At 42.0% G+C, this 15,006-nt stretch overlaps 1 protein-coding gene across 1 annotated transcript in view; it reads right to left on the reverse strand.

The window, feature by feature from the left end:
• Positions 1–523: 523 nt before the first annotated feature.
• Positions 524–15,006, reverse strand: part of LOC147109159 (sodium/potassium/calcium exchanger 4-like) — a 71,323-nt gene continuing 56,840 nt past the window's right edge. Inside the window, exon 8 of the mRNA XM_086002806.1 lies at positions 524–8,861. Within this exon, the coding sequence (XP_085858932.1) occupies positions 8,709–8,861 (153 nt within the window). The 3' untranslated portion in view covers positions 524–8,708. The remainder of the gene's footprint in view (positions 8,862–15,006) is intronic.

A 15,006-nucleotide genomic window follows, 5' to 3' on the forward strand; every position in this document is an offset into this window, starting at 1 on the left:
CTTTGTTCTATTTTTAAATGCCGTTTATGTGTAATGTTATTCCAGTTCTGATGCGGGCCTAAACCTGAATTGTTAACAGCAGTGGTGCTCTCACCTCTGAGTCAGGAGGTTGTGGGTTCAAGCTCCACTCCAGAATTTTCTGCTTTTATAGCAAAACAATTGTTGATCAGATTCTATTCTTTCACATTCCATGACGCTATTCTGTTTAAAGTTACTGTACCTCTTACCACAGGCCACCTGTCATGTCATGGTCTGGATAGAGGGTGACCTGCTCTCAAATGCCTACCTAGTGTAACAATCCATTAGGCCATGCCATCTTTGGCTTGTCCAGCAACCTTCTCTCCTTCCTTGTTTGGAAGCACTCGGCATTGCCATGATGCCCTGGCCTGGCTTTAGATAGAATCATGAGCCAATCCCTAACACTCTGTGAGGCGGTGCCTCAATTTGTCACTGGATTACATCAAATGTGTATCCCAGCTTTCCATTCGAAGACAGAAACAGTTCAGTTGCTTTGATACACAGTTGTATTAACAGTGTTTATTTAAAGATGCACATTGCATTACATGTCAAATATTGTTTAAGGATTCATATATCAATGTACATTTGCTTGATAAAGTACTTTTTGTAGGTTGCTCTGGATACAACATAATGTTCACAGCATTCTGTTCTACCCATCAGTCATGGCAAGATAATACATTCAAATAATTTCACTTTTTACATAATATAATCTCAGTTTATACACAGGAACTCACATCAAGTGGCATTCACAGTGCATTAGGTCGCATTCATTCTACAATTAGTCAAGATATGCATTTGAATAAATATTATTGCATGACTTTTACACAAGATATTGCCATTTTTATAATAGAATATATAGATTAAGATATAAATCTAAAGTGTGAGGAAATGATACTCGATAGATTGGGATTAGTTCTAAACTGTACACAACTCCAGTGAAAGCAGGTAATCACTACCCAGAGCTTCACACTGTGTTCCCATCCTGGAATCAGGCCTATGCTTTTCCATTCCTTTTGGATCCCTTCAGATTAGTTCTTGAGTGAATGATAAATTGAACAGAACTAAGTAAGAATGAGCATTTATATAGCACCTCATCAAGCTCCAAAGCACTTCACATCCAATAAATTACTTTCGAAATGCAGTCACCACTGTTATGTAGGAAAGTGCAACACAAGCAAGATCCCACAAATGGCAAATGAGATGAATGACTAGTAAATCTGTTATGGTTGAGGGGGAATGTTGGCCGGGACACCTCCCTACTCTTCTTCAGCTAGAGCTATGGGATTCTTTACACCCACCTGAACTGGCAGGCAAGTCCTCAATTTAATGTGGTAGATTTTCCTGATCCTGCACCTAGACTATTGGATCAGTGCCACAAATATAGAAAAATTGGGCAAGCAGAAAATGTATATGCCATAAAGGAATCCACCTGGTTTTCATATATTTGATGGGCCCAGGGTATCCAATAGACCCAGGTGAAGGACCAGGAAAACCTATCCTAATGTCTCACCCAAACAATGGCTTTCTGTCCATGCAGCACTCCCTCAGCACTCCACCAGAATGTCAGCTAAGATATGTACTCAATTCCTGGAGTGGGGCTTGAACCCACAACCTTCTAACACAGAGGCAACAGTGCTGCCAACTGAGCCAAACTGAACTTGACAGCTCGAAACTTCTATTTATTTCAATAGAAAGGTTGACCTCCAAAGAAACATTGGCTGCAAAATGTTCTCAAACAAACATTTGGGGCTCCAACAGCTGTATAAATGTGGCTTTAAATGGGCACTGTCTTCAAGAAAAATTATTTGGCAAACCTTTTTTTTGTTTGAAAGGCAGGAAAGTCAGAAGAAGCCATGCATCACTTTCACCACAGTAGCGTCATGGGTAAGTGATGTGGTCTGACATGGGATCAATGGTTATTGCTTCCAAATGGTGGGAAGTCTATGTTTCTGCAATCTCCAAATTTATTTCATTCTTTTCAATGAAAGTTTGTCAAATAGAAACTTCTGTTGAACCAAATATTTGATCTTACTGTAGTTCCATAACAGTAGCAGCATCGAGATTAGTCTGAAATCGATTTCCCTTGTGGACTGTCACTTATAATAATCATTATTCAAATAAAGGCCTGTACAAAGTTACCAGGATTGTTATAAGGACCGCCTTAAAAACAGTCTGGATCCAAAATAGGAAACTGATCACGGGCACTAATATCATGACATCATTATCATGTGACATTGAGTAGTTGGTGTCCAGTTTTCCAACTTTAATGAAACTTTATGTATCCAATTTCAAAAGCACAAGAGTCAAAGCTTAGAAAAGAAATTGCTTTGCATCCCATCATATCTCATTTAAAAATACATCAAAATGAGATGTGTAAGACAAACAATTTAGCTTACGCCACAATTTAATAACTGGACATTTCTTTCATCTTGTATTTGAGAGTTAGCTCCTATGAGCCTATGTCACCAGAGATTTTAGTTTAGTCTCGAGAATAGGACCGTATATTAAATATCATCTACTCCCCTTCCACGGAGACCTCTCATTTGGTTTTCTGGTCCCACTCAAGATGTTCTGATGTGTTTTATACGTACAGATTTTAGGAGTCAAGAGTGAAGCTCCTCTCATTTATATCTCAGATAGCACTTTGATCCAGTCTAAACAAACTGCTGTGAACTGGGACAAGACTAGCATTTTGAAGCTTCTGAAGGACAGAGTACCGTCTGATTTAGCATTTACTGTGAGGGACGGGGCATTATCTGATTCACTGTGAGGGACAGGGCATTATCTGATTCACTGTGAGGGACGGGGCATTATCTGATTCACTGTGAGGGACAGGGCATTATCTGATTCACTGCGAGGGACGGGGCATTATCTGATTCACTGTGAGGGAAGGGGCATTATCTGATTCACTGTGAGGGATGGGGCATTATCTGATTCACCGTGAGGGACGGGGCATTATCTGATTCACTGTGAGGGACAGGGCATTAGCTGATTCACTGTGAGGGACAGGGCATTATCTGATTCACTGTGAGGGACAGGGCATTATCTGATTCACTGTGAGGGACAGGGCATTATCTGATTCACTGTGAGGGGCAGGGCATTATCTGATTCACTGTGAGGGACAGGGCATTATCTGATCACTGTGAGGGGCAGGGCATTATCTGATTCACTGAGGGACGGGGCATTATCTGATTCACTGTGAGGGACAGGGCATTATCTGATTCACTGTGAGGGACAGGGCATTATCTGATTCACTGTGAGGGACAGGGCAGGGCATTATCTGATTCACTGTGAGGGATGGGGCATTATCTGATTCACTGTGAGGGACAGGGCATTATCTGATTCACTGTGAGGGACGGGGCATTATCTGATTCACTGTGAGGGACAGGGCATTATCTGATTCACTGTGAGGGACAGGGCAGGGCATTATCTGATTCACTGTGAGGGATGGGGCATTATCTGATTCACTGTGAGGGACAGGGCATTATCTGATTCACTGTGAGGGACAGGGCATTATCTGATTCACTGTGAGGGACAGGGTATTATCTGATTCACTGTGAGGGACAGGGTATTATCTGATTCACTGTGAGGGACGGGGCATTATCTGATTCACTGTGAGGGACGGGGCATTGTCTGATTCACTGTGAGGGACAGGGTATTATCTGATTCACTGTGAGGGACAGGGCATTATCTGATTCACTGTGAGGGACAGGGTGTTATCTGATTCACTGTGAGGGACGGGGCATTATCTGATTCACTGTGAGGGACAGGGTATTATCTGATTCACTGTGAGGGACAGGCCATTATCTGATTCTCTGTGAGGGACAGGGCATTATCTGATTCTCTGTGAGGGACAGGGCATTATCTGATTCACTGTGAGGGACAGGCCATTATCTGATTCTCTGTGAGGGACAGGGCATTATCTAATTCACTGAGAGCGACAGGCCATTATCTGATTCTCTGTGAGGGACAGTGAGGGCGTGCTTCGGAGTTTACTGTGAGGGATTGCCTACTGTCTGATTTAGTGGGGGCGGGAGAAATTGCAATCCTAATTTTTTAAGTCATCATAGTAAGTGTTGAACAGAGGAATGTAGTGCTTATATCAATGCTCTGTGCAAGATAAGGAGGATAATTCCAGCAGCTATGGTTGAGACGCTGGTAGGGAGAGAATGCTGGCATCATTAAGATAACAGCATCATCTATATCCTTGATAAATACATACATAAAATAACCTGCTAGTTTGATTTTAGTTGAGTCATTTTTTAATGAAAAGTTGGATAATTTCAAGTTATATTCAATATTTCCATTATACACCAGAGAATATTGCAGGCCACACGTGGATGATAGTGGAGGAGGTTGACCTGAATAAGACAATACATAACAGATGGTAAATGAAAATCAAAATACTGAAGATACTTGAAATCTGAAACAAAAACAGAAGATGCCGGAGACACTCAGCAGGTCAGACAACATCTTTCGAGAGACACAAGTTGACATCTCAGGACCCTTCCTCAGTACATAACATCTTGTACTTGGATAAGAGTGGCTTTGGAAACTTCAGCAACAGTGCAGAATACAGGAATTGTTTAAAAACACCTAATAAAATACCCACTATCCTTATATAACAAGTTTTAAATAAACTCTCCTTTACAGAATTTAATCAAAATATCAACAGCAAATACAGTAGAGTACATGCCAGAAAAATACTATTTTTTATTTCCACTCCTGATCCCATTTCAACAATATGATCGTCAGCTCCTTTTACAATAGGTCCTTAATTATAACGCTCCATTAATTATAAAACTTTACATTTTTCAGAACACCCAGAAATCCAAAAATGTAACCTTGAATGTTCATTTGTGGAAAAAAATACTATTTATTTTGTGACTTCCATTATTATGAAATGTTATTCCCACCCTTCTCACCTGCTGCCCCCACAACCTGTCACTGATTTCAACAGTTGTCCACAAAGTGATGTTAGCTTGAAAAGAAAATCGGGTAGTTTGAACTGCAACAATGCAAAGCCGATTGAGACAATCAGCAGTATTTATATAAAAAGTTGCCACTCACTGCTTTACACTATCTCACTCACTCAACCTCTTATTCTCAGTTTCCTCTCTGTGCTTTCCATTTCCTGTTACTTTTTGTGCACTTCTCTGTTGCTGTAAAAACCCAACTGGTTCACTGATGTCCTTCAGGGAAGGGGACCTGCCATCTCTACCTGGTCTGTCCTACGTGTGACATCAGTTCCCTGTGCGGTTGATCCTTAATTCCCCAAGGGCAACGAGGGATGGGCAATTAATACTGGTTTGCCAGTATCACCCATATCCCAAGAACAAATACATTTTAAAAAGTTTGCTTTTAAAATTCTGTTTTCAAAAGATTACGTATACATTTGAGGAATCCACTGTACACTGATTGTGGGGGAAGGGGAGCATCCAGGAAAGCTTAATCTTACATAAAGTGGCTGTGGATGGAACGTGCTTGATGAGCAGAATTTTTTTGATTACAAGGCGTTTGTGGGAGGAGTGTCTTGATACAAAGTTTTCTTGGTCTGGTTTTGCTTGCATTGGGAGCGATATTGATTTCAAAGGTTGAAGCAGTTTGCTTGTTCTTAGTCCCTAGGATTCAGCTGAGTCAGGGAATGAGGGAGCACGGCCTACTTGTGGGTTGAAGTGTTGCACTGTCCTGGTCTGTCTGTGAGTGGGTCGCTGTTATTGCTTCATTAGACTGTCCTTTGCTGGTTCACTTTCTCCTCCTGGGAGATTGTCTGGATGTTGAAGGGTGGGGTGGGGGAGGGTTGGTGATGAATGAGCTTCCAAGACTGAGTTCCAGGCGCATTAGTGCTTTTGTTCCTTTTAACTTTAATTTATTTTCTCCCCTTCCTACCAGGGTAACCCCAGCACACATAGCCACATGCACCATCTCCGACTGTGATGTGTGCGAGAGTCACCCAGGATGATTCTTCCTCTGATTTTGTCTTGCTCATTGTGGGGCACTGGGCAGCACTTACTGCCTCATAGCAATGGCATGGCTGAGATCAGGTATTCACCACGAGGGCAATCATAAGGCATGTAACCATATCTTACCATCCCATGCCACCATGCTGCCCTTCATTTACCTATCAACAAACTAGACAATACTATCACCTGAATGTACCCTATCTCAACAATCATTTATCAGGCAGTGAGCTCACAAGCTGTAACTTGAGACGTTCTCCTTTTCATCCCACCAGCGATTGGCAACTTCTTATGTAAATCCTGGTCAGTATTTTTACAAAATGAGCACAGAAATTGAAAACTGGATATTCTTTCCTGAAAGCCCTGGCTCACGCTGGCGGTTCAGTACCATGGGTGTGAGAAGCCCTCCAGTCCCTGGACATTCTTCTCGTCTGACCCCAGGCAGCAAGCCTATGTAACTTTAGTCAACCATGGAAGGACACCATAGCTGAGTTGGAAACACCCACACACATGTACTTTGCAACAAGGGCCACTGGATAGTAATCAGGCGAGGGGGCCCTGAATGATTTTACCCCTTCATAGTCAAGGAATGAAACACTAATTGTAGCTGGCCCAGTTGAGATCAGCCAACTCAACACAGACTAGGAATCGAACCTGGGACTTTTCTGGTCTATATGGGTCCGAACTATAGCATGCAGTGCATTTACCCATTAATCGCTTTTTAATTATTATGGTAATTATTTCAGGTTAACATTATACTACAGCTAGCTGGTGAATTCAGTTAAAATATTGGGTGGGTGAGAAATTATTTGATTATCTGAAGTTGTCCATTTGGATTGAGATCTCTTTGCAAACTGCACAATGTAAAATACTAATTTATAACACTAGTACTGTGCAGTTTTCTCTGCATCATACTGTATGCATCCCTTGCCCATCCCTAGGCTGGTAAAAAAAAAACAGAAGGTGCAACTGCAGTTCAGCAATCTACTGAATAGCTCAAACAGGCAGGAATCATAAATACTGAATCAATAACTTACAAAGTGAAAAGTTTTAACTGACATTTCAGCGTCCAAACATTCAGTTTTGCGCTCAGCCATTTTATTGCCATGACACCATAAAAATGGTCTCAAAAATGTGAAAGCTAGGTCATGTTCACAATAAAAGAGGATATGATTATGTGTGGAAAAAATGCACCAGAATCCCTTTAAAAGGAGAATTTGTGTGCATTTGTAGATAGTACAAAATAGTTTCAATGCAAACTGGTCACAGTGGTACAAAATATGACACTTTGTTTTGAAGAATCCTATACCCTACCAATGTAAGTAGGATACAGAGCTGCTCGGTAGTAACGCAATCACTGACAGGCAGGTTACTTCCAGATAGTCATAGCTGTGCAATGTGTAGTTTTGCTGAGGAAACAATGAAGTCTGTATGTATTTTTAAATTTTTATGTCCATTTTTATCATTTTCCAGGATTGGCATTTTGGCATTTAGTTTGAAGCTTACTAAAAACAAAATGGTGATTTGCAATCCACGGTTTTTAAAAATTCATTGTCATTCTTGCATTAAAAAATGTAAATATATGATCAATAATTAAGAATAGGAATAAAAGGTGTTTTTAAAGATGTTACTAAACTACATCTAGTTATATAACCTCGGTCTCATTTGCAAGAAAGATTCATTTGCTCTTTGTCCATTGCCTTTCATGCAGAAAGCAACTATTAAATGTGAAAATATACAAATTAAAGGGTTAGCGTCCCTTTTCTTCAATTTCCCAAGGCTGTAATGAAAGACTTGTTAAAAAATCCCTACTCAGAGACCCTTGCTGCGAGGGGATGTGTGCACATCATATATAGTGAGGATGACATACAGGAGTAATATTTATATTGCCAAAAAATATCATAAAATGCTGCAGGAACTATATTGCACTTTATAATTCAGTTCAAGAATGAGTTCATCAATAACTGGAACAAATGAATTAAATGTTTACAAATGTGCACAGAGTTCATCTTTTCATAAAAGGAACTCTGTCTTTAGTATGCTCTCTATATATGTATATGTATATATAACATAATATCAAAATACTATGAATCAAAATTCAAACTTAAAATCAGGATATATACTTTGCTATTAAAATGTACAAGAACTTTAGCATTTTAATTCATTATTTAAGCTACTATCACCAAATATACAAATGATCTTGTTCAAGTCCATACAATTCCAATATATACTCGTTAAGTTACTGAACAAAAACAGAGACAAGCTTCGACATGTAGAGTGGCCTAATAAAAATTAGGTCGGAAAGGACTGCCCAACAAATCGCTTCCCACGCATAGCATGTGTGGTGAAGTCCCGTGAAAAACAGACTGTTTTGTAGCGCTCTTGCTGTTTAATACCTTATAATTTTGTGCTTGTGTGCACAAGCAGGAGGCTGTAAAATGAATCGGAAATCCAGATGAACACTGTACTCCAGAAGTTGTCGACAAGTCGAAAATTCACAGGCGTACTTCTTAAAAGCTCCATAGGAGGGAGTGAGAGCTCCTTATTAGACTTCAATACGCAGCAGTCAGTCAGCAGTCTTCTTTTCAAATATTAGTTTTGGCTCTGTGTTAAAAGCTCATTTAACTTTCAAAATAGCCAAAAAACATTCTTTACACATTAAAGAAAGAAATGCAAGAAGAGCCTAGGAACATTCTTTGTTCGATGGTCTCCAGTGGCAGTCCAATATGCTTAAATGCTGTCTTGGCACATTGGTAAGTTGACAAAAGTAAACACATTGAACTCGATCATTATTGAGAAACACAAGAAAACAGCATAGAGTGTGAGCACATAAATACCAAGTTTTTTATCCAGTTTCCATCCATTCACGTGGATACCAGCCACCTAGAACCGCAAATATATACAGTTACTACAGCAGAAAGGAAATGCAGTCACCTTGTCATTCACCTATATAAGAAGCTGCCAGTTTTCAACATTTACTTCGCAGGTAGTTTTGAAGATTAAGAATCAATCAATATTTTCCATTCCAACAATTAATTGCGTTGAGTCCTTAGAATAATATTCACACTTAAAACAGGAAAACAAGCAAGCGTTTGATGAAACATGAAATGTGCTGCCTCTGTGTGGAGTTAACTAAGGGGGACTTATCCGAACTCCATATTAGCCACGTTCTCTCACAAACTCCCCAAATATATGAAAAATGTCCTAGTTTTTAAAATAAAATACCATACAGTTAACGCTCAAAATTACTGTAGGTCTTCATTATCAGAAAATAATTCTTACCGACCCAGCATAACAACCAACAGGCAAAAAAACGTACAATTTTCCCTCAAGAAAAATGCATCACGCATCACCTTTCTGCTTTGTAGTGCGTACATTTACATTATTCATTTGCCATTGCTGGCCAATCAAATACTGTAGACCACACAATGGTTCTTGATCTGCTGGGAGCATGGAAATATCATGCAAGATAAAGCAACTGGTTATGAAAGGTCAGATATATTTTCTGAAGTTTGTGCACAAATACTGTTGGAGGCAGGCAGGAGGACAGAGTTATTTTGCAAATTCTTCCCTCAGAAGATTAAATAAATTGGGTAGCGTCTGTAATAGGGCAAGTCTAACATGGTTTATAGCAGAAATAGGATCTTTTCTCAATGTTGAGTCCGGAAGGTTGTAAAGTGCCTATTCGAAAGATGAGGTGCTGTTCCTCGAGCTTCCGTTGAGCTTCATTATAACAGCGTAGGAGGATGAGGATAGAGTGGGAGTAGGGCGGAGAATTAAAATGACAAGCGACCGGAAGCTCAGGGTCACACTGATGGACTGAACAGAGGTGTTCACCAAAGCATCACTAATCTGCGTTTGGTCTCCCCAATGTAGAGGAGCCCGCAGCGTGAGCAGCGACTACAGTATACTAAATTGAAAGAAGTACAAGAGTTCCGGACTCAATATTGAGTTCAACTATTTCAAATCATAACCACTGCTCCCAGTTTTTCCAGACAGCAGCTTTTGGTAATGGTTCTGCTGTTGCCATTTGCAGCTCCTCTAGACCCATCTTTGGTTTTTTTCTTGTCCCATTACCACCTCTTTTGCTTTGCCCCATCATCCCTTTTGTTATTTCATCTCTCCTGCCTTCTACCCTATCACAGATCTTCCATTTTGTTCATTCCTCCCCTCCCCGCCCCCCTTTCCCTGCCTCTACACTTGCTTAAAACCTGTTACATCTCTAACTTTTTCCAGTTCTGACGAAAGGTCGTTGACCTGAAACGTTAACTCTGTTTCTCTCTCCACAGATGCTGCCTGACCTGCTGAGTATTTCCAGCATTTTCTGTTTTTATTTCAGATTTCCAGCATTCGCAGTATTTTGCTTTGGTATCATTAATATCTTCTCTGAGGTTCATGTGCCTGTCCAGAAAGAAAGGATTAAAGTGACGACACTCTACTCCTGTTAATTCAGTCGCATAATTGAAAGTTGGATCATTTGAATTTCGCCACAAAAGCTGCCTGTGCCTTTTTAATGCAAATTGTTTAATTTTAATTACTAGATTCCTCAATTTTTGGACACAAAGCCATTTTGAATTAGCAGGCGTAGACTGTAATGGCTGTTTGACTTTTTCTGAAGGTCTGGGAATGTCATGTTGCCTGGCGGAACTGGTTTTCCATACACGGCCAAAGCTGTCTGGGAAGACCGTGCTCCAGCTGGCAATCACCCAGAGTTGGGTTGCTGCAATGGAGAACACAATGAGAGGGAAGATTGTGCATAGCCTCTTGCCTGCCCGCAGAAATGGAGACACTTCTGCTGCGTAGGGAAGGCAGGGGAGTAGGTTCATCTTTATTGAGTTTGATCTTCTCAGAAGCGATATGGGTAGTGTGTTCTATCTATCTAGGTCAACATACATGTTGGATAGTGGTAAGAGAAGGTGGTTAAAAACCTAGGCCCAAAAATCAGTCTCGGGCGGTGGCACAGGACCGGTGGTATCGGATCCGCCACCTGTTATACGCAGCGTCTGATTGATTGCAATGGAACTGAATATCAGGCACTGCGTATAACGGGCGGCCGATCCGATACCGCCCGTTCTGCGCCACCGCTCGAGATGAATTTCTAGCCCCTTAGAGAGCTGTAGTCGGGTTAATGAAGCATTGTACCCAGACATCAATAACTACAGAATAATTCTACAGACTCTCTTGTGCAATAATTTTTCCTTCATTTTTTCATGTAATATTGACAGTCAGGTCCACATGGAAGTTTTGCAACGTAATTGGATTAGAAAAGAGACTTTCTTTAAAGAGAACCTGCTCAAAGCTCTGCCCCTGTAAAAGGAAACTGAGAGGAAGCTGGCTTCTTTTTCAACTGGTAGTTTGTCCAGGATTTTAAAACTGTTTTCGCACCAGATAAGGGAAGGAGACATTTGGTGTAACACAAGTTATTAACAAAGTGCAGAGCTGTACCACAGTATGCAGTCTGCATATTCGTGCTTACTAGTACATTTACTGGCACATAAGCCAATTTAAAAGGGTGTGCTCTAAGCAAGTCACAGGGTTTGTGCAAGGAATAATGCAGTTCTGCACTTTGCTCTGAGTCAGATTTGGCACAGCAGTGAAATGCGGCTAGAATATAAAAAGTGGAATGTATCTTTCCCTGGTGACTCAGTGGATAAATGCGCCGGATGTCTCGCTATCACAACATACCAACCAACCATTCCAGTTCAATCTGCTGTTTGGGCAGAGTTGGGCGATCTCACTGTGTTAGCAGTCGGGGTGCTACAATCAATGTTCTCCCTAATTTTTGTTTGGGGGGGGGGTACATGGTCCCTTTAACGGATTGCGCAGCCCATTCAAAATTTCATGCATGCACGAAATGTCCCATTGAGAATCCAGCGAGCGGCCTGCGCAGGACCTCCAGGCAGTTGTGCGGCCGCGCGGCTTAACGGGAACATTGGCTACAATGTGTCGCAGTGCCCTGACCTCGGCAGAGGTGAAGGGGGAAAACAATCAGTCAGGGGGTCTGGTTTCTGCGAGTGGGCTCATGCCCAACTCTGGAAAGTGCGGACATCAGGTGAGGACAAGATAGGCTTTAGCTGTGATGTCCTCTATAGTCGAATAGCTAGCTGGCCCTCGATGTCCAGACACAGAGTTTGCTCCCTGAGGGGAGTCCTAGCATTAGCTAGGAGCCTAGCAAGATCCCCATGGACAGCTGTTACAGCTGCAAAATCACATTTGATTGAACATCCCAAAGAGAGTAATACTGTATGTACATATTTGCATATAGGGGTCTGCTGACTGCACGGATTTTCTAAAACTGATCTGTACATCTCACAAACTAGCATTATAGGCATTAGATTCTATTATAGATCTCGGAATAATAAATAGAGACATAACACTATTAAGTACAACTGGCAGAACTTAAAGAATACTTCAGCCTCCTAAATACTGTTGAATAGAGACTCTGGCCACAATTTTGCCGGCACTCAGCGGGCCTGATTGGTGATGGATCAGCTGAGAAATTTAAAATGATTGACAGTGGGTCGGGAACCCACTGTCAAAACACCTGCATTTCCTGATGTCGGATCTGCCAGCGCTGAGCAGACTCAATAGGCAGCGGCGGGGGACCCAATTCAAATAATTAGTGGCTTGTTTACAGCCACTTAACAAGCTTTCTTTCCCAGATTTTTAACTTTCACAGGTCTCCCACAGGTTTCCCGCTGTGCCTGGACCTCGTCAGTGAAGTTGAGGTGGGAGGTCAGTGGCCATTGAATCAGCTGATGAGTTGACAGCTTCAAATGTCAACTAAAAGCTTCAAGCTGATTCAGATATCTTCCCTTAAGCACTAGCATCTTTAAACTGCATTTCCACTACAGATTAAGGATGCTGCAAGTCTTTACACAAGTCTCCATCCAGTCTGACCTCATTACCTCTCCCACCATTGACAGATTGCTTCTGTCATCTCTACTTCACCTGCCATCTATTCCATCAGCATGGGTGCCCTTGAAACTCTCTCAACTTGGTCCTCAGAATCCCACCACGATCAGCCCCAACACCAGCATCAACAGGCAAACCAGAGGCACCAACAACCACACCAACCTTCTCTGCAATCATCTGATATTGCACAGGACAGAGGGTATCAGCACCCAACCACATTGCTGCCTGGGAGGCCAGGGATGGCTTCACCATAGCCAGATTTACTTCACTTGATGCTGCACACCCTGGCTGCCACATGATGCGCCAGGTTGGCACCATCTCACACCAACACCATAAAGCATCCCTACAATGCCCAAGCCATTTCTTTCACACTCATCACATTGCGGGAGGTACCGTTATGTCTCACCATTCACTGCAACTCACTAAGCCACTTCCAAAGGTGCACACAAATCTGTCCAAGAATGCAAAGTATTGAAAATAAAGATTTCAATGTTTGACAGCACATTAACAGAAACTTTACATGAACATTGGCTAAAACACACAAGTGCTTACCCTTGTGTGTTCTTAGTTGGTATGATTGGACTAGGATGAGGGTGCGTGTGAGGGGTGGCTAGTGAGAAGGGGAAGTGATAATCTAGATAGAGAGGGATAGGTGGAGGTGCAAGGTAAGTTGGTGTGAGTAAGGATGTGCAGGAGTAGGGTAGGGAAGGCAGAGAGATAGAAATATAGAAACATAGAAGATAGGAGCAGGAGTAGGCCATTCGGCCCCTCGAGCCTGCTCCGCCATTCAATGCGATCATGGCTGATCATCCAAATTCAGTACCCTGTCCCTGCTTTCTCCCCATACCCCTTGATCCCTTTAGCCTTAAGAAATATATCCAACTCCTTCTTGAATATATTTAATGAATTGGCCTTTACTGCCTTCTGTGGTAGAGAATTCCACAGGTTCACCACTCTCTGGGTGAAGAAATTCCTCCTCATTTCTGTCCTAAATGGCTTACCCCTTATCCTTAGACTGTGACCCCTGGTTCTGGACTCCCCGACCATCAGGAACATCCTTCCTGCATCTAGTCTGTCCAGTCCTGTCAGAATTTTATAAGTTTCAATGAGATCGCCTCTCATTCTTCTAAACTCCAGCGAGTATAAGCCCAATCGACCCAATCTCTCCTCATATGTCATTCCTGCCATCCCAGGTATCAGCCTGGTGAATCTTCGCTGAACTCCTTCCATGGCAAGAACATCCTTCCTCAGATGAGGCGACCAAAACTGCACACAATACTCAAGGTGTGGCCTCACCAAGGCCCTGTACAACTGCAGCAAGACATCCTTGTTCCTGTACTCAAACGCTCTCGCTACGAAGGCCAACATACCATTGCCTTCTTAACCACCTGCTGCACCTGCATGCTTATCTTCAGCGACTGGTGCACAAGGACACTCCCTGCGGTACCCCACTAGTCACTGCCTGCCACTCGGAAAAAGACCCGTTTATTCCAACTCTTTGCTTTTTGTCTGCCAACCAGTTCTCTATCCAAGTCAATACCTTGCCCCCAATCCCATGTGCCTTAACTTTACATGCTAATCTCTTATGCGGGACCTTATTGAAAGCCTTCTGAAAGTCCAAATACACCACATCCACTGGTTCTCCCTTACCTATTTTACCAGTTACATCCTCAAAAAATTCCAGTAGATTAGTCAAGCACGATTTACCTTTTGTAAATCCATGTTGACTTTGTCTTATCCTGTCACTGTTTTCCAAGTGCTCTGCTATTACATCTTTTATAATGGACTCTAGCATTTTTCCCACTACCGATGTCAGGCTTACCGGTCTGTAATTCCCCGTTTTCTCTCTACCACCTTTTTTGAATAGTGGGGTAACATTAGCTACCCTCCAATCCATGGGAACTGTTCCAGAGTTCATCGAATGTTGGAAGGTGATCAGCAATGCATCTACTATTTCTAGGGCCACTTTCTCAAGTACCCGAGGATGTAGATTATCAGGCCCTGGGGATTTATCGGCCTTCAATCCCGTCAATTTCCCTAACACCATTTCCCTACAAATACTGATTTCTTTCAGTTCCTCCCTTTCATCAGACCCTATGTTCCCTGACATCTC

Source organism: Somniosus microcephalus, chromosome 12 (genome assembly GCF_052327205.1).
Source record: "Somniosus microcephalus isolate GS21.2 chromosome 12, FLI_Smic_1.0, whole genome shotgun sequence".
NCBI classification, from domain to species: Eukaryota; Metazoa; Chordata; class Chondrichthyes; order Squaliformes; family Somniosidae; genus Somniosus; species Somniosus microcephalus.